Raw genomic sequence first — 27,256 nt, forward strand, 5'->3', positions numbered from 1 at the left:
AGTGACATGTTGGCAGTGTTTGAGGCAGGGGGTGGCTTGGGATGGGTTCCCATGAACCTCCCTGAGGATCCTCTCTACCAGCACCTTGACTTTGGGCTTGTGAGAGAATGAATTAATGTTTTTTGTTTGTTGTTTGAGGCAGGGTCTCTCTATATAGTTTCAACTGCCTTGGAATTTACTATGTAGACCAGGCTGGCCTCAAACTCAGAGATCTGCCTGCTTCTGCCTTCCAAGTGCTGAGACTAAAGGTGTGGGCCACCATGCCTGGATAATTTATTTTGTTTTTAAGCCACTCAAATTATGATATTTTGTGCGTGGTGTTGCAAGCCACAGGAAAATGTAATGGAACCCAGCTACTATCACAGAAGCTACTATGTGGAAAAGTCAAGGACTTTTCTGAAGGTCAAGCCATGGCTGAAGAAGTCTTGGTATGTTTTAGCTTTTGTATATATATTGGCTGGTTCCTAAAGTGATTTTCTTGTGTGCTTCCAAGAACTCCTAACAGTGTATTTATCTAAAATACCTATCAAGCATCCAAGGCCAAATGATCTCCTGAACTAAGGTAACACCCTTATGGAAACAACGCCCGTCTCCTAGGTCAGGCAGATAGCTTTCTTTCTTGTACAATTTAAGCTGAGACCCTCCTTTCTTATACAGGCTTACTAATATTATAGACCCCTAACTTCTTACCTAACCACTTCTAGGAATGTAGATTGAGCACATAAATTCCCTTTTTGATATACTAGCTGACCTCCTCCTTTAACCACTCCCTTTTTGGGTTGTAAAAGAAATCCTGCCTGGAGAGATGGCTCAGAGGTTAAGAGCACTGGCTGCTCTTCAAGAGGTCCTGAGTTCAATTCCCAGCAACCACATGGTGGCTCACAAGCACCCATAATGAGATCTGATGCCCTCTTCTGGTATGCAGGCAGAACACTGTATACACAATAAATAAATCAATCTTAAAAAAGAAAGAGAGAGAGAAAGAAAGAAATTCTAACAGTCACTGCCTGAGGAAAACTCTTACCTGCCTTTATGACCTTGTAGGAATTCAAGCCTGGTGACCTGGTTGGAGGGGGAGGATTGCTATTGCTTGGGTTTATAACTGAATACCCTAGAGAACTTGAAGATGAAGAACTGAGAGGGATAAGGAGGATTTTGACTAGAGAACTTGAGGATGAGATGGAAGATGAGAAAGAGCCCAATGGGGAAGAGTGAAATGGGTAAGAACAAAATGAGAAGGACCTAGATGAGGCAGAATTAAGATAGAACTTAGAAGGGACAGCAGATAAAGGCAGAGAGAAATCTTTCAAGGAAGGAGCTAGGCATGAGAGCAGAATAGAAGCTGTGTATAGAGAGAACTGACTCAGAATTATAAAGTGTATGGACTAAGGAGTTTCGTGTATATAGATTCATTTATCATCAAAGATTAAATTATCAGCTGGTTGTAGATTCTTCCCAAACCCTGGGAGGGGACTATGAGGGGCTGGGCCTCCATAGTCACCGTTTCGTGTGTGCATACAGATGTGTGTATGTACAAGTAGAGGTCAATGTATGTGTGTGTGATATACATGCATGTACATATGTGAGTATGTATATGTAGAGGCCAGAGGTCAGTCTTGGGGGTCATTCTTCAGGATGCTGTCTACCTTGTTTGTTCAAACAGGCCATTCCCTGACCTGGAACTCACTGACTACACAGGGCTGGCTGGCTTAGAACCCTAGAGAGCCACCTGTCTCTGCCTCCCCATTGCTGGCATTGCAAGCATACACCACCAGGCCTGGCTTTTTTTTTTTTTAATGGAGGTTCTTGGGGGTAGAACCCTGGTCCTCAGGCAAATGCTTTTCCTACTGAGCTATCTCCCCATCAGCTGAACCATCTCCCAGCCCCCTATGTGGTACTTTGCTACAACAGCCTTAAACAACTGACCCTCAGTGGATACTGGCCATCACAACTGCCACACAGTGACTATCAGGGCAGGACTGGTTGTTGCCATGGAGACCTACCTGTTGCATGTTCAGAAACATTCTCAGCCCCAAATCATCACTGTCAGCTACTTTCTGGAAAAATGGGAACTCTTCCTTCTTCACACTTTGCTTTGGATATACTTAAGGGAACAGGAGGCACATTCGGCATTGAGAGAACTAGTACCTTAGATGCCAATAGGCTGTCTGCAGTGCAAGGCATGTGGAAAACAGGTCTGCACAGGGCACTAGTACTCATGGGAAATGCTGAATGTAAACTTCAGGGTGGGTGGATGCAGAATGCCGGCTCACATGTAAGAGCAGCACCTTGGCCAGGGGTGAAGAAGGCTGCTCTCCACAAGCCGTCTTCACCCTGTGTCCCTTCTCCACAGTGACTCCCTGACCACAAGGTACAAAGAGGCTGATCTTACAAGTTGGCTTGGGTTGCACAGCCTCTTGAAGATTGGCCCCAGCCCATCCTGTCCGTACCTGGGCCCAGTATGCAGATAAGCTGGAGTTTCACTGGCTAGATTTTCAGTATAAACCTTAGGGCTGAAGGAAGGGCGGGGCCGGAAGGGCCCTCTAACAGGCTAGGAGGGAAGCGGGAAGCGTGGGGAACAAAATGAGAGGAAGCTCCTGGGACTCAAATGCAGGCCAGAGATTTATTCATCCACTGAACTTCCTAAGGATTTGGATGTGGAGGAGGAGAGCAGTCAAGAGCAAACTCAGCTCTCAGACTCCAGCCATGACCTCTTTGAGCAAGGCCACCTCAGAGGACTGAGACTGTCCCAAGGGGATGTGGCATTGTCCTCACGGGCTTCGTGCATTTTTCTCAGGAGTCTGTCTGCTTCCTGGAATTCTTCCTTGGGCTTCTGGAGAGCCACAGTGCTTCTAGGCCTGGCGCTTCCCCATGAGTGGATGTCTGGAGTTTCTTTTCAGCCAACCCAAAGCTTTGGAAGACAGTGCTGTGTGGAGGCTCCTTCTGACTTGGTTTTTCTCCAGCTACAGAGGAACTTTCTTTTCTTTGACACACAAGGTTTGGCCTTCTCCTTCCCTGTCTGAATTTCCAGCCTTACCGTAGTGCGGTCCACATGGCTGCCATTTTTACCCATTTATATTAATAAAACCAGCCCTGCTCCAAAGGAGGATGCACCTCTGCACAGATCTGGGTTAGGGTCCTTTGAGGGCACAGTTGTCGGGTTATTATTATTACTCTTTTGGAGACAGATATTTGTATAACCTGCTACTTCAGTGTCCCCATGCACAGTAGTCAGGGTGGCCAGGACTTTGTCATACCCTGCATTTCTGTTCTGTCCTGGTATTGTGTCTGATGCCACAGGGATTAGGAGACCCATGTCACTCTTCTGTGGCATAGACTGTTTCTTTGTAAAGCTAACGTCCCTACAAGCCCTCATCCATTTGTCCACACTGCCAATGTTCTCTGGTCTGGAGGAGCCTGTCACTGTGCCAGTCATGGGGCAAATATGCCCAAACTCTTAGGCATTTTGTCACAGCAAACAGAAAAGTAAAGAATGCAGATACTTAATGAATGTTCCACGCCACGTTCCTGAGATGCCGTTCTGATCCTATTGGAGGCTCTGTTGGTGTATTTGGTCCAGTATTGCTCTTTCAGGGGGCAGTTTCTCATTCTGTACCTCTGAATGCCCTGGGACACACGATGTAACCTCAGCTGACCTTGGACACGTTTCTATTCTCATACCTTAGCTTTCCTAGTGCTGGGATGACAGACGCGATCCACCACAGCAGCTCAAGAGGCTATTGGGTTCGGTAAATCCTGTGAAAGTCACAGCCTCGCTGTGACTGGCTGTTTTCTCTCAGGTGTCCTCCCCACAGAGGCTGTGTCCTCATCTGTAAATGGACTCCACTTCCTGGAGCCGGGCCCACAGGAGTACCGCTGTTCTTGTCACCTCCCTTCCCACCCTCTCCAGACAAAATATGGAAATCCTGTCCCCAAGTAGTCCCCATCACAATACAGCCTCACGGCCCAGAGAATGCACTTTTAACCCCAGATGGTGAGGATGGCTGAAGCCATCTGTGCTGTGTGGTCTCTGCTTGCCTTAGAACAGCCCTTCCCAGGCTCTGTGGGCACCTGGTGGCACTGCCCCACCACAGGGCACAGACACGCCTGCTCTGAAAACGTGCAAGTCCTGAGCTTGTCAGAGGCTCCATGGGAAAGTGCTCAGAGCAAGCAGGCAGATGGATTTGGAGCCTGTTCCGCAGCTGATCCTGGCCAGGAAACCCAGGGAGGCTCAAGGAAGCCGAGCCAAGGAGAGCGGCTCCAGAAGGCATACACGCCAAGAGGAGGAAGGAAGTGACTGGAGGGCCATTCCAGGTTTTCTCTTGAGTTCAGCAACACTGTTTTAGAAGCAGACACATCACCTTCTCTTTCATATGCCCTTGGATAGAGCGTTGCTGCTGATCTCCCAGGTCTCATTGTTTCTTGGGTTTTGACTAAGTTCAAATATATTGCCCATTTTCTCAGGTCTTGTTCTGTGTAGGGGACACTTTGTAGTTGTTTTTTGACTCTTTGCTCTTTGGGGGGCCTGCCACCCAGCTCCCAAATAATCCCATGGAGACTTATTCTTCCTTATGAATGCCTGGCCTTAGCTTGGCTTATTTCTAGCCAGCTTTTCTTAACTTAAATTATCCCATCTACCTTTTGCCTCTGGGATTTTATCTTTCTCTATTCTATATACCTTTCTTTACTTCTTACTTCATGGCTTCCTGTGTAGCTAGGTGGCTGGCCCCTGGTGTCCTCTCTCCTCCTCCTTTTCTTGCTCCTCTCCTTTTCTTCTTTTTCTCCTTCTATTCTCTCTGCCTGGCAGCTCCCCCCCCATCCTTCTCTTGCTAAGCTATTGGATGTTCATCTCTTTATTAGACCAATCAGGTGTTTTAGGCAGGCACAGTAACACAGTTTTACAGAGTTAAACAAATGCAACATAAAAGAATGCAACACATCTTTACATCATTAAACAAATATTCCACAGCATGAAAGAACGTAACAAATCTTTAAATATTCTACAACAGCACCTGAGGAGGACAGAGCTGCTGAAATGGTTGCTAACTTAGCTGGGTACCTGGATGAGAGAGGTGACTGCTGTTAGCAGAGGTGTCCAGCATGGAGGCGCAGTAGCTATGGAAGTCTAGCCGCATGTCCAAAGTTGCTGGAAACCTTGGGTCCCAGGACAAGCTGAGTATCTGAGATCAACTTTGCCTGTTGCTATCATTGTCACTGGAAGGGGGCGGGTGGAAAGTGCATGTGTGTGTGGGACTTTTAGGAAATAAGCTGACAGAATGTTCCCAATATGACTTCCCTTTCATTGGTATCCGACCCACTGGCACCTCTGAGATCATGTGATTTAATTCTCCCAGATAAGAAACCAGAGGTCAGAAAAGCTTGGTGGCATATTGGGGTCACACAAGGAGCTAATGGCAGTAGGTAGATCACCCAGTTCTGCTATGAAATTCTCTCTGCTTGGACTTAGTCTGTGTGCTTCTGTGTGTCCATGGGAGCTGGGTGGTTTCTCTGCTGCTGTTCACATTTGGGCGTACTTAACTTTCCTGCACAGGTAAGAAGTGGATCTGAAGCCGGGTAATGTGCCTGCCAGAGGGGTTGGGTTGGTTTGACTCTCGATTGTCTTATTTCAAAGGCTCTGCCCTTCCCCCGTGCCTCAGTGGTACCATCTGCCTTGTAGCTGGGATGCATGGCATTGCCAGGATTGTGTAGCACGCAGCCTTCCCTCTGCTACTGTTGTGATGCCTGTTTGCTCCGCCTTCCAAGGCGGAGGAGTGCCTTAGGCCATGGATGATTCCTAAATGAACAGTCACGCATCCCATACTGGGTGTGTCTAACAAGATCTGTGTCCCGCAATTCAAGCTCACTCCTCTTGCAGCCCGAGAGAAGTCACACCATGCCTGTGCCTCCACCCTGGTGAGCCTCTATTGAGTTGCTTCAGAAATTAAGCTCAATCTGTGCTCCTGTTAGAAGACTCCTGTGTAACAAAGTGTGAAATGGAGGTTAATGTCCCTCGGTCGTCATCTCCATGCTGATGTTGATGATGTAAAATGAGGAGAGTCAGTCTAGCAGCAATGGCCATTGTTAACTGTTGTGAGGAACATAGATCTCCTAGACTCCTGTGGGAGTGGAAGGGTACTGCCCTGGTTTTCAGAGCAGTACACGAGGTGCGGAGATGCTAATCTGTGTGTTCAATCTCCTTCCTAAAGTGCAGCGCTCCTCTTCTGTAGCCTGCTGCTGCTGGGCTTCTCCCAGGAGTGGACTGTCTGTGACATTGTTACCCACAGAGAGAGAGGGTCTTCACTGGGATCAGATGGGAAACTGATGGCAAGGAGGCTGGGGAGGTGTCCTGCTCCCCACCCCCTACAAGGAGCCAGCACACCCTGGAAGTGTGTCTTCATGGAGTTGACTTAGAGAGTGGCTTGATGACCTCTGAGGGAAAGGGCGGGCAGTGGAGCCCCTGGGAGCTCACGATAGGCCTGAGCTAGAGATAGACCACATAGCCCTGAGTGCCCTGCGCCATAGGGGACTCCTTCTAAGTCAGACAAAGAGAGATGTGCTAAAGAGATTTCAGGACATCTGAATACAGTGCCTGTATCGATGAATCAAGTCAATCCCTCCCAGACATGGCCACAGGCCAGACTGTTTGGGGCAGTTCCTTGGTTGAGACTCCTGAAAAAGTCTCCTTAACGCCCATCAAATGGACAAAGCTAAGCAGGGTAGTGGCTGAGGTCACTGCCTGTGTGCTCTCAATCTCATCACCTGCAACTAAGATCAAGCCCACAGGAATTTCAATATCCGTTTCTCGTGTCGAAGAAAAATGGGACTGGGCATGTGGCTCCTTTGGTAGAGTGCTTGCCTAGCATACACAAAGCCCTGGGATTGACCACCAGCACGGCAGAAACTGAGTGTTGTGTGGTCTATGTGTGTATTCCTAGCACCTGTGAGATGGAGGCAGGAGGATCAAGGTCATCCTCAGCTACATAGCAAATTCAAGGCCAGCCTGGGCTACAGAGGGCCTGTTTCAAAAACAAAAATACGAAACAGAAGCAAAGCTAATTTGTTGCCACAGTCTCTTGGCATGAGGTCCCCTTCAGACCACAGGACTTGAAGGCAGTGACGGAATCTTTCCAGTCCCATCTGTGGAATCAAAACTTGACTTTCCACTTCCTGTTTCTCCCCTTGTTGGTCAAAGGCATTATCAGTTATCAGCTCTGTGTTTATCTCGTGTCCCTGTGATAAGCAGAAATGGCACACTTATCTCTGGGCCCTTTGGTGGAAAGGCCATCAGCCAAGAGACACTGCCCAGATGTGGCAATGTCAGGCACAAACTGCACCTTAATCTACAGTCTAACTCCATCTTCCATTAAGCCTGTATCCCCATTTTATTATATCATCAAGCCAGTTATATATGGCTCACTGAGAAAATGCATTTTATGATCTTGTTAGAAGCAATGGTTTCACTGGGATCATTTTAAGCCAATAATTTCATACTTACCTCCTCCTCGGTACCTGGGACATTAACTTATTAGCCACTTTGGTGTCAAGCCTAATGTATTTTAAATACCTAAAACAAATATCAGGCACTGTGGGGCTGGAGACTGGGTTTTCTGTCGGCCTTGAGTGCTTTGGATTACTGGGGGAAATCTGTCTCAGTGTACTGCGAGGGAAGGATTGGCTGTCTGCTCCTGGTACACAGGAAGCTTGGTTTCGTCTAGCAAGAGGGAGGTCATGCCTGCTGAGCTACGGAAGTTCTGATGCCCTGCTGCAGCTACACTGTCAAAATGTCTCCTGGGTTAACCCTGCAGCTGGTCCTGGGAGAGGTGGGTAGGCTGTGGGCTGTCAGGGCTGTGGGTAGAGGCTTCGAGGGCCTCCTTGAAGGCCGGAAAGGCTTTGTGAGGGAGGAGAGCCCAGCTTCCATAGGGTGGGGGAGTTGCCAGGACAGGGGCACAGTAGCCTATTAGAAATTCCTGAACATGTGTGCATTTGACTGTGAGTGTGGCTGTGGATCATCAATAATCTTACATGTATTGCTTGCATGTACTTATATGTGTGTGTACTTACATGTGCGCCTGTGCGTGTGTGTATGTGGTATGTGAACATCCAGAGATCCGTGTCAGGTGTCCTCAGTCTCTGTTTGCCTTATTTTTTGAGATAGGATCTCACCAGTTTGGCTGGCTGGCTGACCAATGAGCTTTAGGGATCCACCTGTCTCTGCCCCTCACCCTCAGCACTCGGGTCACAGATGTGTGCTGCTGTGCCCAGCTGTTATGTGAGTGCTGAGGATCCAGACCCAGGCCTCATGCATGTGCAGCAAGTTCTCTACCTACCGAGCCACCTCCTAGCCCTCAAGTCTTGTGTGTGTGTGTGTGTGTGTGTGTGTGTGTGTGTGTGTGCGCGCGCGCGAGCGCGTCCATCCTTCTGTCCGTGCAAGTATGGACATATGCAGAGGCCAGAGAATGATGTCAGATGTCTTCCCGTACTATTCTTCACCTTATTTTTTTGAGACAGGGTCTTGCTGGACCTGAAGTTTGCTGTTTTGCCTAGGCTTGCTGGCCAGCAAGCTCCTAGGATCTGCCCGTCTCCAGCCCCCAACACTGGAAATATATGTGCACACAGCCATGCCTGACTTTTAATGTGTGCTGAGGATGTTGCTTTCACAGCAAGAACAGTTGCCTACTGAGCCTCTTTTAAGTCCCCTTTTTATTCTAAAATCCAGGTGACCCTTTTCCAACCCTCCTGGCTACCCCTGAGTCTTTGCAGGCTTTAGGATACTGTACTCTCCACTGGCCAGCGAGACACCCTTCTGGCTTTGCTACGTCTCATCACCGTATTCTCTGTGCCAACTCCTCTTCTTTGCCCACTATGATGGTTAATACTGATTGCCAGTGTGACACAGAGTCACCTAGGAGACAAGCCTCTGGGCACACCCGTGAAGGAGTTTCCTGGTGGAATTAGTTGAGGTGTGAAGACCCACTCTAAGTGCAGGCAGCACTATCCCATGGGCTGATGAAGCAAGCTCAGCATCAGCACTGCCTCTCTCCGCTTCCTGATTGTGAGCACGTGACCAGCGCTTGTGCCGCCATGACTTCCCTGCCTGGAGCTAGGAGTCCAAATAAACTACTTCACTAAGTAGCTTTTGCCCGACATTGTGTCAAAGCAATGAGAAATGTAAGGGATACACCCATCTTTTAAAGTTTCCATGTGTGGGGATTCCGTATCCATCTGCTTTTTCATTCCACCTGTCCAGAGTGATCGACCGAATAATGGTCCTAGGATGTCCACGTCTTAATCTTCAGGACCAGTGATAACATTCTGCTGTAAGGCCAAGCGACTCTGCATACACAAGGGTCTTATGGATCTTGAAATAGGGAACACATCCTGGATTCTCCAGGTGGATGTGGGTGACTGATGTGGAGTGCTTTCTCAGGCTGGCCACAGGAGAGACGAGGTAGAGGAGTTGGTGAAGTTGGAAGTGTGAGCCATGCTGGCTTTGGAGATGGGAGAAGGAAGACTTGTCCCGAATGTGGCAGCGCTATCCCATGTGCTGGGCTCCTGGCTGAAGAAAAAGGAAAAGTGGGAAAAGTCAGATGTCTGCTGCTGTTCCATTTTTTTTTTTTTCTGCTTCTGGCTCCACTGAGATGTGAGGAGTCCCAGCCACCTGCTTCCAACTCCATGAACCCTGTCATACCTTCCCATCATGATGAGCACTACCCTCTTAAGTCGTAAGCCGAATTAAAACTTTCCTCTCAGACATTGTGTTTTCTCCTGTATTTGGTCAGAGCAACGAGTCCCTAATACAAATGCCTAAGCATACATTTGAGTCCACACATTGGCTTTCTCCCTTCAGGTCTTCTCTGGCTTTCTTCTTCCGCTGCCATTTGGCCATGGCAAAGAGAAGGGCCAATGGATGCCTTTCCTGTCTGTCTGTCTGTGTAATCTCACCTCCACTATCTCAGTGTGTGTCCCTGACTGTCTTCTTAAAATGGGCAGCTTGCCCCCAGTGCATGTACTCTGAGCATCTGCCACACGGCGCAGTCATTAACTTCTTTTGCTTGTTACCGGTGTCCACTCATGGAATAATGGCTCACACCTGTTCTGCTAGATGCATTCTAACAGCATAGATGACAAGCATCAGAAATTCATGCTAGTTTCCATTATTGTTGTAATTGTTGAGTGTGTGGACCAGTCCAGTCTAGCGCCACAGCCTGCCAGTTCTATTTCTAAACTAGCTTTGCCTATAAAGCCACCTGTTCTGGACCAGCTTGGTTCTAGTGTGTGAGGTACCAACTCATGGCGATGTGAGATTCAAGACAGATGGATCCAGGATTGCAGAATATAGTTTATTGGGCACTCACTGACAAATGCATGATCCTGAAGATGGCACAGGACCTGGGGTCCTGGGTGTGACTTAGTCAGAAGGAGGACAGAAGTAGCTTCCTACAGGGTGGGATGTACCTGCCTTGTCTCAGAGCTCCCCTGCCTCCAGGGTGGGTTGCAAAGCTCCAGGTATTTCTGTCAGGGTTTCGTGTTTACAATTTGCTGGTGAACAAAAAGTTTTTCCCTATGTGGGGAAAATTGACCAAGGTCACTCAGGGGTAGATGTGGAGGTTAGCAACCAAGATGGCTGTATTCGTATCATTGAACCAGACATGTGCCTTCCGCACACTGTCAAATCCCAGACTCCTGCAGCCCTGCCTGAATGCTCAGTAGATCTAATCCTGCCCAGCCACAATCCAGTGTGCACCACACTGGATCAGGAGCAGCCGGGCCGTTCTCCTGCAGGAAACCCTTGAATGACTTCGTGGTTTGTTGGACAAAGTCACACTCCCACAGGGGACTTAACACATCCGTGCCCTCTGCTTACCTCCCCTTCATTTCTTGTGCGTCCTTCTGTCGTCACTTTCCTAGGTTAGCCCGGATGCTCACATTCCCACGTCCACCCTCCGCATGCCCCTCTGCTCTTCCAGATGACCTCTTGGCTGCTGTTCCTTTCTTGGTTAAAGGCCATGCTTCTCCTTCACCTGTCCCCTACTGCCACGGAAACTGTTTTTCTGGGTGCTCACTGGCTTTTCCATACCGGCTTCTCTCCCTCCCCATCTCCCCCATGTGGTAAACCTTTAACCATGCAGCTCCCTCATCAGTGCACAAGGTCCTCAAGGCCACGAACTTGCAGCACATGGACAACGGGGCGCCAGGCGAGCCACCTGGCACCTAGCAGGGCCTCGGCAGACACCTGCCGAGGGAGTGAATTGGCTTCTGTGGCTTGGTGAGTTCAGGCCGGGCTGTCAGACGAGCGAGCGGGCACTTGCTCTGCCAGTATCGATTTGCAGGCGCGACTCTACGTGTAAATGCATTTCACTGTTCTGCCTTAGGACCCAATTTTTGAAAATTAGATTTTAAATGTCGTATCCTTCTCACTTACGCCATGTGCTTCCAGACAACCAGTGTATAATGTAAAATGAAAGGCGTGGAAAATGGACCCATTTAGTGTACTCCATTTGAAATCTGTTAGGCTATTTTTAAATTCTCATGGACCTTGTGCTCCTGAGGGTGGGCAGGAGAGGGAAAGAAGGAAGGGGGAGGGGGGAGAAGGAGGGAGGGAGCCCAGATGTAAGCTAGTGGGATGCTGAGGACTGTTGTGTGTTTTCCAGTTTCCATTTTAGCAGAATCCCAAATGTGATTTTTGAATTGAGGGGCTGAAAATGAGATTCAGCCTGATATTGCGGCTCCCCTCTGCTCTTGCAGTGGGGACCACGGGCTGCATGTGTGCGATGCAGTGAGCGTGCTAGCCTCCATCTTGCCTCCCAGCTGATCTGCTCCTCTGGCTCTGCCACAGGTGGGAAATGGGTTCAGACAGGGCCACCAGAGAGGCGCACAGACTCACCTGGGGCATGATCTTTATAAGGTGTATGTGGAATATTTATCAGTTTACTCTTTGCTTGCCTCTGTGTGTGTGTGTGTGTGTGTGTGTGTGTGTGTGTGTGTGTACCTGTGTGATTTTGGCTTTGGTCTTTGTGACTATATATGCACCTGTGTGTATGTGTTGGTCAGAGGTTGACCTAAGATGTCTTCCTCAATCACTCTTCACTCCAGCCTCCTTTTATTTTTTGAGACAGGGTCTCTCACTGAACCTGGAGCTCACCAATTAGGCTAGGCTGGATGGCCACTAAGCCCCAGGAATCTGCCTGTCTTGGCCTCCCCAGTGCTGGGTTTGCAGTTGTTATTGCTGTTCTCATACTTGCATGGCAGACACTTTACTCATGGAGTCATTGTCCCAGTCCCTAGTCTTTGCTTTTTGCCATAGCATGTATGTTAAACTCCCAGGTGCTTTAGCTGTCGTGTTGGGGTTTTCTTATTCACATCCCTGAGCATGGTAGGGTGAGATGCTGTGAGCCTGCTGTCTATGTGACTCAGGACACATGACATCCAGTGGCTGGGGCGGGGGCGGGGGCACAGTTTTCTTTTAGAATCCAGGTGCTTGTTATTCTGACCCCACCTTCCCCTTGGTTGGAGGGATCACGTGTCTGTGGGTTGGCTTTGGCTGATTCCTTTGGTCTTTGTCATAGCCTGGCAGAGGTGAGGAGGGTCTGTGCATCTTACACATAAAGCTGATTCATTCTGATTTCTATGAGGATCTGTAAACCAACATGAGAGCCGCTTTCTGTTGCTGTGATGAGTGTCTGAGGTGGATGAAGAAAAGAGGTCTACTGATTCGTGGTTTTGGAGGCTGGAAGTCCAAGACTGAGCAGCCCATGGGTCCAGCCATTGGTGAGAACTTCATGGCCCATGGCTTCCCAATGTCAAGAGTCTCTGGGGGAAGAGATTGCATTTTGGGACCAGAAGGACATCGGAGAGGAACTGAGGGGCTAGGTTTCTGTTTATAACATACTGTTCTTGGAAGAACCAACTCTGGGAAGGCTCACTCACTCTCAGAGACCAGCAGTACTCCCATCCAAGGGCAGTGCTGTCAGCCAGACTGTGGTCAGAGCTTCCAGTAACCCACTCCAAGCAGGGGCACAGGGGCTTGCAGTGTGCTGGTTTTGATGTTTTAGTGTCTGATGGTGGGGTTTTTGAACCCCCTCTGACTCCTGTCATACTTGGCCCTGTGTCCCTGTCTGTTTTGTGTGCATAGTTGACCCTCCACATCCATCGTTTCTGCATTCACAGATTCAAACAACTTTAGGTGAATGAGCATTTTTAAAAATGGTGTTTATGGTGAGCATATTCTGACCTTTCCCATTGTTGTTTTTCCTTATACAACACGTAAAACAGCAGTCCCTATGGCATGGACACTGTTCGGGATGAAGTGATGCAGAGGCGGTTTAAGGAGGACAGGAGGGTGTGTATTTGCTATGTGCAGATGTGGCACCATTTCACTTGGGTCTCCAGCATCCTTGGGGAGCCGTGGATGCAGCCTGCTGCAGATACCAAAGGACAGATGCAGTCTCAGCTGGGACCCTTCTTATGGTATCAGTTCTGGGCCTTGCTTTTTGGGGACTCTATGTAGTCCCACTGTCAACCTCAGGCTGTCAGTCTGGGCTCCTCTGTCCTCCATTTACTCATTGCTGATGGCTTTGTAGCCAGAGTCTGTGCTGGTGTCTGTTTCCTTGACTGGTCGTCAGTGCTCTGAGAACTACATCCTTTCTTATAATTATTCCCCTGTGAGAACATAGTGTCAGTACCAGTGGGGTCACAGTACCTAGCTGTGGTTGTTGCTTAGTACCAGTGCTTGATATCCAGGGAAAGGGGCAGCTTGTTCCATGGGGACTGTGTCTGTAGGTCGGTAGTAGGCACAGCTGGAACAGGCTGTTGAGAGTAGAACAGCTGGCAGTGTTCAGAAGCTCCATCTTGCTGAGGCCTGCCGGTGTAAGAAGCCTCAGGGTCGGGCTACTTACCTGTAGAGACAGTTGCAAAGTGCCTCCCACAGCTGATGTGGGAGTACATGGGGCCTGGTTTCCCATGTTGCTGCGCTTTGTCCACACAGGGGTGTGTGTGTGTGTGTGTGTGTGTGTGTGTACATGTAGAGGCCAGACAATAACTTCAGGTGTCCTTCTTTAGGAGCTGCCCACCTCATGTTTTGAGACAGAGTTTCCCCTTGGCCTGGAGCTCATAGATTAAGCCAGGCTGGCTGACCAGCAGGGACCAGGATTCACCTGTCTCAGTGTCCCCAGTGTTGGGGTTACAAGTGTGTGACACCGCTTATAGGGTTTTAACGTGGATGCTGGGGATGAGACTCAGGTCTCAGCTTGTGTAGTAAGCACAGTATTAATGGAGCCATCCCCCTAGCCTAGGCATCCTGTCCTGTTTTCTTACCAGTATTGCTGGACACCGCCAACAACCCCCACTCCCTGCCCCCCCTCCTGGGGGGGGGGTTTGCGGACAGAGCACCAAGCAGTGTATCTATATGGCAACCCTGCTAGCAGAACAGCAGGATTTCCCTCTGTGAAGTTAGAATTCTTCCAGTGAAGTCCACTGTTGTGCTTCTTGGCAGCTGGGCAGGAGCCCGGTACACAGTAAAGCCTGGGCTTTGGTTTGTCACTAAGCTGGGGTAGAATTTTTTTTTTTTTTCATTTTCTCCTCAAAACAGCTCCCCTGGGCCTTAAATCCCTGTCCTCAAAGGGATTTAGAGCAGCACTGTGAGGATTCAACGAAATAATGATGCGCAGGAAGTGTCCTGCCAACGCCCGGGGTGGGCTTGCTTTCCTTAGCCTAAGAGGATCAAATGCGGATTTGCTTTTCCATAGCAAATATTTTAAGATAGTTTTCCATTTCAAAAGAAAGGTGCAGATTGCATTCCTTGATCTGTCTGTTAAAAGGGAATGAAGAGAATTACATTTGTGTGTGCACATGGCTGCACACTCACATAGTGCACATGAGCATACATGTACACATGACAGCATATATCCGGATGCATATGTGAATATGAGTGTGTTTGCATGCTTACAAGTGTATAAGCACGTATGTGTGCATGAAGCATGCACTTTTATATGTAAGCACATGAGCATGCATGCTTGTGGTCACATCTGCCATGCCTGTGTGTGCACACATGCATGCCTACATTTGTGGTTGACAGAAGAAAAGGAATTAAAGAGTGAAAGTGTATATTATCAGATATATGCTGCTAGGCAAGGTAAATAAATCAGCATTCTAAGCAACTTTTGAAATACTGTAAATTAATCTCCAGGTCACAACTTCTCCATTCAAATGCACTAGGATGCAGAAAAGCAAACCCAGGAACCTGCTGCTGTCAGCAGGGATGGAGGGCAGGCAGCCGGTCTTTCCATCAAGAGAACATTTGGCTAGGATGCGCGTGGGGCTGGAGTGAGGCTGCTTATTGCTGAGAGCGTTAGCATTTCCTGACCTGTTCTGCATCCTGTGAGCATTTGGCTTTGGCTTTGTCATTGACTCCTGTTGACATCAGGCTGTGTGCTTGAAGGGCATCAGGAGATGGCATGCAGGAAGCTGGTGGATCTGGGAAAGTGGGACTCAACCACGTCATGTGATACCCAATTAGCTGGTGACAAGCACGGCGGATGGGGCTCAGGCTTTATCCTCTGCACAGCCAAAGCGCACAGCAGTTCTCTGACCTCCAGAGGCTCCTTCCCGTCCTGCTGTTCCCCTTCCACCTCAGCCACTTCTCAGCCATGAGTATCAGATGGTCAGTATTGTCGTGAGGTGTACACTGGGCACAGGGACATCTGGCACATCAGCCTTCCACCGTCCGTCCCACAAGGTGGACTGAAAGCTGGCATGTGGATGTTGATTGTTCTTCCTTCCCGGACAAGAAGGTGCCAGAGTAACATTTACCCTGCTCTACTCTGAGGATGTTTTCATACTGCTGGTCTTTTTTTTTTTTTTGGTTTTTCGAGACAGGGTTTCTCTGTGTAGTTTTGCGCCTTTCCTGGAACTCACTTGGTAGCCCAGGCTGGCCTTGAACTCACAGAGATCCTCCTGCCTCTGCCTCCCGAGTGCTGGGATTAAAGGCGTGCGCCACCACCGCCCGGCTCCCATACTGCTGGTCTTAATGCTGCTTATGATGTGAGGTCATGTACAGTGTCTCACTCACCTGCCCCAGAGAAACCCGCAAGAGTGAATCTGGCCTTACACCCACTTCCATGTATGGCTGTGGCAGCCACGATGGGGACATAGAGCCTGTCCTGCCAGACAGACTGTGTCCTCTAGTGACCCATCATACTTGTGTGTATGATCACGTGCTCCACCAAATAATCATGGTGCAAGCTCAGGGAAAATGACTCGGAAATTTCCAGGAAAGTAAAATGAGCTGACATTGTGCATTATTCAAGGCTGCAAATCTTACTGTATGTGCAATGACCCACACCTACTCCTGTACCCTCTAAGACCTCTCGCTCAGCTCAGTCCCCACCCCCCAATCTCTTTTAACTATCCCCACTTAACTAGGCCTGAGGCCTCGCCTCCATCCCCGAGGAACCCAGAACTGCTGCCTGGAGCGGTTCTCTCTGAGGCTCACTCTTGCCTCCATGGTCACCGTATGACAGCTCCTATCACCAGCTCGATTGGTTTTGCTTTCTTTTCTTTTGTAACAATATTTTTTTATCCTGTGAACATTCCATAAATTTATACAATGTATATGGGTCATAGCCACCCACCTCTTACCTCCCTTCAGCTCCCTTTGGTGCCCCAATCCCCTCTTTGTCCTGGTTTCATATTATTAATAACTCCCTGAGTCTAGTTAACACCGCCCATATGTACGTGAATATGTCCGCTGGAGCATAAGCGATCTACCAGTGGCCGCATCCCCAAAGGAGAGCGGCTCTCCTCTTCCTCTTCCCTCAACAGCCCTCACTTGACAATAGCTCCTCCAGTATGGGTGGGGCCTGGGGGGCCCCTTCCCTGTTCATACTGGGATTTTGTCTGGCTTGATCTTGGGCATGCCTTGGGTGGGTAACAATAGCTACCAGGAGCGGATGTGTGCAACAACCATGCCATATCCAGAAGTCAGCATGTCACGGCTCTCCTGCCCATCTTGCATTCTTTCTCCCCTCTCTCCTGTGGAGTTCCCCGAGCCTGGGATGGTGGGAGTTTGGTGTTGAGCACTACAACAGAGCACTCACAGTTATCCGACTCTGCACTTTGGCCAGTTCTGAATAGCCCGACTTTCCTGAGCCCAGGGTGATGTCGTGCCCATGGTGCCAACACAGGCTCTTGTGTGGCAGCTGTGTTAGCTGGAACCCCAAAGAGAAGCCCTTTCTGTTAATACATCTTCATTCTCCAGGACCCACATCCATTAGTTTTCCTTTCTCTCTGTAAATCTTCTCATTAGAGGAAAAGAGAGGTTAATTAGCAGCCTCAAACTGATCAACCCCTTGCAATGCTCAGTGACTCTATTTGGTGATGTGTTTATTGGCTTCTGGCTCTGGAACTCTGTAAGAAATACCTAGCAACCTGGGAGGGTGAAATGCTTCCAGCTTCGGGATTCTCTCTCAAGAGCCCTGTCCAGCCAGAACTGTCATATACCATTGCAGCATTGAATCTGTGGCTAAACAGATATGAAGAGGCAGTGGAGCCCTGTGCAACCATAGACATGACTCACTTGGCTTGGAAGAGTGAACCAAGATGAATATGGACATTAAAATATTGAGGCTGGGGAGATGGCTCATGAAGGTGCTGACTTCCTGCCTTTGAGTGTGAAATGAGATGTGTGCAGAACAGCTTTGTAGGAAGGATCCTCCCAGCATTCAAGGCCCTGCACAGTTGTGTTCCATTTCATTTGCCAAGACAGAATGGCTGCGAGATCATCTCCCTCAACTTCTGGCGTCCCTGGCGCTTTTGAGTTGCTGGGTTCACACCTCATTTTTACACATGGTTTAACTTTCCAAACAAACCTGGAGGGCGGCTAGAGCCTTGGATATTTGAAATTTGTCAGGATTCCAGTTTTTCCTTTGTTTTCTCATCTTCTTCCTGAAAATTTTTACTAAATGGAAGGTAATTTTGGCTAAATTGGTGCCTGAGTGTCGATCATTGAAGTCGATCATTGAAATCTGATAGCTTCCTTTGCAAAAATAGGCCAAATGTCACTTGTGTTATTTGGGAAGGGGGGTGGCTGCATCCACATGAAAGCTTTTTCAGCTTTTAAAAATGTACTAACATGCATGTGGTAATACACACACACACACACACACACACACACACACACACACGCAGGCAAACATATACATAAAAACAAATGTGTTTTTAGAAAATGTTATAACAGCTGGGCATTGTGACACATGTCTTTAATCCTAGCACTAAGAAGGTGGAGGCAGGAAGATTTCTATGAGTTTGAGGCCAGCCTGGTCCATAGAGCAAGTTCCAGGACAGCCAGGCTTCTACATAGTGAGATCCTATATTTAAAAAGCAACTATTCTTAGCTTGTTGGCTACACGAAAGCCACTGTTTGCATTGGCCCCGCTGGGTCCCTCAGTGCTGGATCCTTTTTATAGTTAAATAGTATGGGGAGCTGTGGAGATGGCTCAGGTGGCGAAGTGCCTGCTGGGAAAGCATGAAGAGCTGAGTTCAACCCCCAGCACCATTTAAAAGCTTGGTGTGGTGATGCGTGCTTGTCATCCCAGCAAAGGGATGATCCCTGAGGCTGGCTGCCCGCCTGGCCAGCCAGATCAGTCAGCTCCAGGCTCGGTGAAAGACCCTATCTCAAAGAGTGAGATGGAGAGTGACTGAGGGAGACACCCGATGTCTGCCTCTGGGCAACACACACACACACACACACACACACACACACACATATACACACACACACACATACACACACACATACACATACACACACACACACACATACACACACACATACACACACACACATACACACACACACACACACAGAGTACTAAGTACCGTGCCTTACATGAAATGAGATCTAGGTAAACACCTGTAGCACTGACCAATGTTCATGGCATACACAAATTTACTATATTCAGTTACCAATCAGTTTCCACTTCATTTGGATTCATTAAACTAATTATTTGAAATCCATTCTAATAGCATAATCTGAGTATTGAATTCAGTTGGCAAGTGGAGAAGTACTTCATGCCTCTCCCCTATCAAGAGCCCAAGGTCAGGGCTGCAGAGACGGCTCAGCAGTTAAGAGCACTGGCTGTTTTTCCAGAGGACCCCCGGTTCAATTCCCAGCACCCACATGGCAGCTCATAACTGTCTGTAACTCTAGCTCCAGGGAATCTAACGCCTTTACATCCTGTTTCCTCCTCCCAAGTGCTGGGATCAAAGGCGTGAGATCCCAAGTGCTGGGATTAAAGGTGTGAGATCCCAAGTGCTGGGATTAAAGGTGTGCGCCACCACTGCCTGGCCCCTAGTGACTAGCTCCGCACTCTGATCTCCAGGCAAGCTTCATTTGTTAGAGCACAGACAAAATATCACCACAGTGGGGCAGGCAGGGAAGGCGAGATGGCTGTGTCCGTAGTCATCTTGGGTAGGCTGAAGCAAAGGCAGATAGTGTTTTCAAGGCCCATCCTTGGCAACATACTTCCGTTTACGGACGCTCAATAGCAGAGTGAGCACGAGGTGGCAGATCCTCATACCTTGGTGGGTCAGGAAGAAGAAAGCTCAGGGTGGACCCAGAAGCAGATGCCACCTTCAGAGCTGGCCCCCAGTGACCCACTTCTGAAAGCTGGTGGTGAAACATTCAACACAGTGTCCTCTGGAGGACATTTCACATCTAAACCATAATGGGGAATCTAGCATTTAGTATCTAATTTAGTTAATGGAGTATTAGTTTGACAGCCCACATTATTTATAAACATGAGTGCATACCAGGTTTGATTAATAGAGACTGTATTTTGGAAGGAAGGTGTTGTCACACACAGCGATGGGCTGACAGTGAGCTACCTGTAAAGTGTAAGTCAGGGTGGCCCAGTGACATTGCCTGTGTCTGATTCTAACTGCAGAGACAATTGGAGCCTCTGCATGCTTCCAGCGCATGGCTCCGGGCAGCCGCTCGGATGGACTCGAGGACTTTCCAAACACAACATGCTGTTATTATTAGAGCCTTGACCACGATCCTTTGTTTTCAGCTCTTCAATGAGCGGCTGTGGTTTTCCCTCCGTTTGGGCTACAGTGGCACTCACATTGGGTTTTGTCTTGCAGAAGCAAGTGTGAAGGCGAACACCGTGAAGTACATGGAAGTCCTGGAGGGTCGGCTGCGCAGGTAAGGAGGTGTTGGGCCCTGCAGACTCCGGGGTCGAGCTGCTTGCTTTATTGGAGTTCAGTAAGGCAAGAGACAGGGCCAGTCAATCTCTACAGTAGGTTAACAAAGAAAAGCAGGAAAACGCCCTCTGCGTCCCCCAGGGGAAGGAGCAGGTGCTGTTCCAACGTCTCCTCGCCCGGGCTCCCCCTTGACAAAGCAAATAGATTAGAATGTTTAAACGCATCTTGGCGAGAACGCAGGGCAGTTTTCACATCTCGGAATGAGAAAAGCCTCTCTGGGATACTGAGTTGAGAATTCATGCTGCGGTTTGCTTTTCCTTTCTGTGTAAGCTCTGAAGGGGTCTTAAGGACTGTGAACCGGTTTATGCACAGAACAATGTAGGAATGTACATTGTAGGTTCTGTTTTGAATCCCGAATCAAAACCAGCGTGAAAATTCCTGGTTGCTTTTTTTTTTTTCCTTTTTAAACCCAATTAGGAATTCAGATTGGAGAAGCATTAGCGACGCAGCAGCACGTCAAGCTGTTTCTGGTTTTCGGGGATGTCTACTTCTGGAAATAAACCCCAGCCAGTGGGATCTGGTCCTAATTAAGGGAACAAGTTCGACAATGTAGTCTGCGCTTTTCCTCCCTGGCAGCCAGTTTGGTTTTATGGAAACATCTTGCTACTATTTTGGAAATTGTTAAGTGGCTTTGGAATAGATTTGCCTTAAACCTTTGTCTGCTGGGACAGTGCAGAGGCTTCTCCCTTCGGGGTGCAGGGCCAGGCATTCATCCCGAGGGTGTGGGCTTAGCCTCAGGTTGCAAGCCAAGTCCGTTCCACCCACCAACTGACCTTGCCACCCCTAGACCTGGAGAAAGCTGTGGCAGAGCTGGTCAGCAGAGAGTAGCTATCAGGAGTGTACCCAGGTAGCTCAGGCTTGGATCTGGCCTGCCATGTGCTGGGAGGGGGCATCCTGACACGCCTCTCTCCTCCACCTTATTCCTGCTACCCTCTTTTTCAGGCATGCGAACTGCATGAGCATGTGACTTACAGTCATACAGCACACGGTCGCCCTAGAGCATGAGCACTGATAGACAGGTACCTCCCCAACTACGGCTCTGCACCTCCGACCTACCAACCCTCAGGATGAATTAGCTGTCTTTTCCCTGTTTGTTGATTCACTCTTCTTGTCTAAGGGTTGGCATGCACATGCTGTGGTACACATGATAACTTGCCGGAGTCAGTTCTCTTCTTATACTATAGAGGTTCCAGATAACAAGTGAACTCAGGTCCCTGGGCTTGTTGCCAAGCGCCTTTACCTACCTCACCAGCCCATTTGCAGTGTCTTGCCACAGGTGGGAGGAAGGTCTCCGTCTTTGTGGGAAGGTGGACATAATTCGATGGGAGGCGTCCATGTCGGCTCCTTGTACTGCCCTGACCTGTGTACTCTAAGGAGCAAGTGTGTCCAGTTGCACCCAGGGCTCATCCTTCTATGTGTGGCCACCAGCCCTGCTTCCTAGTACGGGTTCAGGTTTCAAGCTGGCTTCCCTCTCCGGCACATGTTTGGTTTTGAGTCCCATCAAGTCAGCCTCCCAGGGAACCCACAGACCTACTTTTGGCCTTGCCAGTGGAACCTATCTTTCTCACTGAATGGCCATATGACCACCCCTGCTGTGGCAGCTGCCTCCTGCCTGCAGGGTGGGGCCACCAGCCCATTCCCCATGGGATCTGGTACATGCTCATCTAGGACTCAGTACAGAAGTCCTTTTCAGTGGCATCTTCCTGCCACCTCCTGTTGCCTTCTTGATATCCAGAGTCACAGCCACAGTTTGCTCTGGGAACTCTGTCTGACCTCGGCAGGCCGAGCTCCTGAGAAGGTGCCTGCATCTCATTAAGGGCCAGCATGCTGTTTGCCATGTGCTGAACCTAGAGTTACATTTGCATCAATGGATCATCAGCAGCTACCTCCTGAAACTTTATTACTCGTTTGTTTATTTTTATTTTATGTGTATGGGTGTTTTGCTTGCGTGTCTGTCATGTACGTATCACATGCGTACAATGTCCACAGAGGCCAGAAGAGGGCATTGTATTCCCTGGGACTGGAGTTAAGGATGGTTGGGGGTTGCCATGTGGATGCTGGGAATTGAACCCGGGTCCTCTGGAAGAACATCCAGTGCTCTTAACCACACTGAGCCATCTCTCCAGCCCCGGAAACTTTACTCTTAGTTGTTAAGATTAAAATTCAACACATCCCAGGAAAGTATAAGGTCCAAACCCATTTGCCTTGGCATCCCATCTCTGTGACTCACAGTGGACTGTTGAAGAACAAAGCCAAGCCTCTGTAAGAAGCCTTACCCACTTACCATTCCCTTCAGGCTGCTTCAGAGGTGACAGCAAAGTGAGATGTGTTGATTTAGCACCTTTCCCCGGAGGGCTGTAGTCTGCTTTAATTCCTGTCTTCTCAATTATCACATATTCTCTGTTAGCTTTCTGACAAGGAGATATTTTTAAAAATCCTGACTTTTGCCTGCCGTTTTTTGAGACGGTCTCTTTCTGTCTGCCTGAATTTGCCTTGAACTCAGGATCCTCTCACTTGAGGCTCCCAAGGGCTGAGATTAAAGGTGTTCACCACAACTCTTCCTGGCTCAGGGGTTTTACTTTGGGGCTAGAGAGGCAGCTCAGTTGGTAAAGTACTTGCTTTGAAACCACGAGGACTTGAGTTTGACCCCTAGACTCCAGGTGGACCAAACAAACCAGTTATGGTGACGGGCACTTGGAATTTTAGCACTAGGGAGATAGAGATGGGTGAATCCCTGGGGACTCTAGCCAGCCATCTTGGACTAATTGGTGAGTTCCAGGCCAGTGAGAGATGCCCCCCACTTCTCTCTCTCTCCCCCTGCTCTCAAAAAAGATGGGTAATACCCAAGGATTGACACAGAAGCCTACCCCCTCCTTCCTCCCCCCCCTCCATCGCTACTTTCCTTTATCCCTCTCTTTCTTTCTTTCTTTTTTTTTTGTTTTTGTTTTTTGAGACAGAGTTTCTCTGTGTAGCTTTGTGTCTTTCCTGGAACTCACACTGTAGCCCAGGCTGGCCTCAAGCTCACAGAAATCCTCCTGCCTCTGCCTCCTGAGTGCTGGGATTAAAGGTGTGTGCCACCACTGCCGGCTCCTCTCTTTCTTTTGTAGATGAAGTGCATTTATTATAACAATCTCACATCTTGTGTCTGTAACCACCGTGGAGGAGAAACCCTTATTGTCCAATGAAAAACTGCTCCCTCTGATTGACAGGGGCCAATTCTTACCTGCCCCTACCCCAGGATGTGTACACTGACTTCCTGTACACCTATGGAGTCCATTGTATGCATGGTTGGGGGAACATTCTCCCCCTTTCTAGACTGTCTCGGCTTCTCTGCTGTTTTCCTGGGGTTGGATCTGAAGCCTTTGCTGCAAACCATCAGTGCATGTTAGTGGCTGCTGGTTTATTCTGTGCCCTTGCACGCTACTTCATCTCTCAAGTGTTTACTTGAGGGTGAGTCAGACTTTCAAAGTCAAAGCAGAAATGACACTGGCTTCTTCTCTGGGTTTGAGGTGCTCAGAACCCCTGTGTGTGCCTCTGGCTCATGGTGGGAACACTTGGGAACTCAGGTGTCTTATCTGAAATTTATTTTGAAATTGAAATCTTGATAACTTTTTTCTAAAGGAGATATGGTTTTTGTTATTGTTGTTTTGGTGTTTTTTTTTTTTAAACCTAATGTTTACCTACTAACTATCAGGAAATTTCTACACGAATGCCCTCACAGGCAATGGTAGCCAGGTAGGTTACTCAGGTTACAAATCCCAGGTGGGTTCAGTAGAGGTGATCAGGGCCAGAGAAAGTCAGGAGTGTCTACCAGGGCTCTTGGACACATTCTCAGCCTGTTCATACCAACATTCTGCCTTCAGGCTGATAGCCCAGTGCTGGAAGTCAGACAAATGGGAACTATGGGCCTGCACCCAACAGGGTCCTGAGCCTCACATGGTACTCAGAGAGAGGCCTGGTTGTATCCCACAAAGCTCCCAGAATCTGTCACACATTGCCACAAGCCAATTGCCTGCTCTCTGCAGGTAACTGAAACAGTTGTGGCCAGAGGAGCAGGGAGAAGGTTCTAGAATTTCTGTCTCATGCTTCCATTTTACTGGTTGATATTTTATATCTATTAGTATTCCATATATATGGCTGTACATGCATGCCACATATGAAATAAATCCTGGAGGGCATGTTCAAATGATCTGACTTAGTGGACACATGATAAAAAGTGAGACACATGTGGAAGAGAATGTTGCTTACTTTCTAGGCAAGGGAAATCCCCATTCCTGGCCTGCTTTGTCCTCACATCAAGGAAGGAAGAACAGGAGTTGGTCTTGGGATTTTGAACTCCAGGTGGTCATTTCTTGGTGCCTCCTGGTGAGAATGAAGGAGCCACTTCATGTGTGCGATTCATCCCAGCCTGCAGCTGCCAGCAGGTTCCAGCTGTTCTGGCTGCTCCCACTGTCTACCTCCTAACAGGAGTTGGGCATGGGTTCTTTATTCCAAGCCATGCCAGGTCCTTGGCACCTGAAGAATCCATTTCAACCCACGTTGAGTTTATCCTAGCACTATGGATGGAAATGAGTATAAGCCTAGCAGTTGAGAAATACAAAGCTGACTGCCCCGGGAGCCTGTCACCTCACACAAATGAGAGGAATGCAGGTGTGTAGATGCCTCAACAGCCTCAGATAGAGGGAGGTTCAGTTTCCTTTCCTGTTCTGTATCTACCTTCAGCCCTAGCCAGAACTCTGTTCAGCTCCGACTCTGTTGGACAGGTGCAGGGCCTAGGGTACAGAGGCAGAAAGAGGCAGCGCTCTTGGTTTCTAAGTTTGTCTTTCCTACGAGGTACTGTTGACCTCTGTCACGTGGCCCTGGGTGATTTCACCTCCTCTGACTGTCCTGTCACCTGTCCACCTCTCCCTTACCTCAAATCATGCTGCCCTGAGACATGACCTGTCCTGTCTGTCCATGTCTTGCCTTCTCACGACCTGCTTGCCTCTGAGTTGTGATTCTCCTGACTCAGCTTCCCAAGTGCTAGGATTACAGGATTACACCCTGCCTGCCTTTAAATTATGTAATTCCTAGTAAACTTTCAAATCTAGAGCAGAGAGTTGGTGGCACAATCCTTTAATCCCAGCACTCAGGAAGCAGAGGCAGGGGGATCTCTGTGAGATCAAGAGCAGCCTGGTCTGTATAGTGAATTCCAGGCCAGCCAGGGCTACACAGTGAGACCCAAAACAGAGCAACAGCCTGACTTTGCATGCCTGCACTACTTTGTCTTTTGCTGAAGGACTTTGCCATCTCTAGAGGATCTAGCAGTGAACTTCCTTTCCCAGGGAAACAACTCTTGCCCTGAAGTGTTCCCTTAAGATGGAGCTGGCTCTGCCTACAGAGCCTTCAGGACAGTTCAGAAAGAGAACTCTGAGCTCTGGCCACTAGAAGCTCAGCTCTCCTGTTAGAGTGACTCAGAAGCCTCTAGTCCCTAGTCCCAAATGAAACACCTGTATTAGGTGACAGATAGAGTCTACACAATCTTCTCAATACTGTTAACTAAAAAAGCACCAGGCACAGGAATTATCCCAAGGGTCTCATTTCTCTTGAGGCCTCATCTTTAACAGAGGTCAGAAAACCTTCAAGCATGGCTAGACTGTGTCTGCTTCCATCCTTGAAATGGTGACTGCAGTGTGTACCCTCAAACCCAGGGTCAGGCTAGAGGTGTCATTCAGGGAAGGACAAGGGAGCCTCATGGACCATCTGTCCTGGTTGCTGTGGAGAGCAGGGTAGGGGGTACATGGGTTCGGGAATAAGATTGTCTAGATTTGAATGTGATCCCTTCTGAGCGGTGGCTGTTCACTAGACGATAAATCTCTTCAAGCCTCCTTTTTCTATCATAAAAATGAGACAATTACGGAAGAAGATAAAGGATGCTTCTCATATACAATAATGACTGAATAAATGAGAGCTATTATTCATCAGTAGCGGTCCTAACACCACAAAAATGATGGAATGAAAAAATCTACTTTGAGAAATGGGCCGATGGCTCTGAAATGCTTGCTGCTGTATAAGCACACTGGCCTGAATTCAGTCTCCAGAACCCACATTTTAAGAAGTCAGATGTGGTAGCACACACTTTAATCCCAGCACCGGGGAGGTAGAAATGTGAGGCTTTATGGTGCTCACTGGCCTCGCCTGCTTTTCAAGTTTCAAGTCAGTGAGAGACCCTGTCTTAGAAAATAAGGTGGTTGGCACCCAGGGCTGTCCTTTGGCCTCTCCATGTATACATAAGCACACGCACATACAAGAACACTCACACAATGCCACATGGAAATCAATCCTTATTTTCTAAGAGCAAGAGAGACTCCCCCGTCTTCCTGGTGAGCCTCAAGGTCATGGCCAGTTCTCAACCTCCATTATCTAAACAGCCTGCTCTTTCTGTTGCCTGCCCTTTGGCCAGATGCCGACAGCTCCTGCAGAGGGCGGAAGGGAAAGACATGTGGTAATTGAGTCCTTGTCAGTGGCTCTGATGGAGACTGAGAGCCTGCAATGGTTCCCATACGTAGCATCGGCTGGCTGAGGTCCTGGAGACCTGCTGCCTTCACAGTCGCACCTGGCAGTGGAGTTGGTGAGATGGAGAGCCCTGACCTTGCATATCCCAGGCCCAGGAATCAGCTGTTTGTGTCTCCTGGGCTCTGTGTCTCTGCATAGCGACCCTTTGTGGCCCTCCGAGAGCATCTGGGGTTGTGGCAGCTCCCCATTCTACCTCTCCTTTGATAGTTCCCCAAGACAGTGGGAATGTCATGCAGAGTAGAGGGTGGATAAAGAAACAGAGACCTGAAGTAACCCTGGGCATCATGCCAGGAGGACCACTGGGTGACATGGTGCCAGCACTGAGTCTATGTGAGGAAGGGTTGAGCACTGTTATTGTTTTCCTTGTCCTTGATAATTGTAACAGTTAAGTAGACATGAGGCTGTTTTTAGAGCTAGCCTGTGTTGTGTGGCTTTTCCTGCG

At 48.7% G+C, this 27,256-nt stretch overlaps 1 protein-coding gene across 1 annotated transcript in view; it reads left to right on the forward strand.

The window, feature by feature from the left end:
• Disc1 (DISC1 scaffold protein) overlaps window positions 1–27,256 on the forward strand; it is a 207,416-nt gene that overhangs the window by 137,896 nt on the left and 42,264 nt on the right. The window contains exon 10 of the mRNA XM_028889789.2: window positions 20,140–20,200. Within this exon, the coding sequence (XP_028745622.1) occupies window positions 20,140–20,200 (61 nt within the window). The remainder of the gene's footprint in view (window positions 1–20,139; window positions 20,201–27,256) is intronic.

This window comes from Peromyscus leucopus, chromosome 5 (assembly GCF_004664715.2).
Source record: "Peromyscus leucopus breed LL Stock chromosome 5, UCI_PerLeu_2.1, whole genome shotgun sequence".
NCBI lineage: Eukaryota > Metazoa > Chordata > Mammalia > Rodentia > Cricetidae > Peromyscus > Peromyscus leucopus.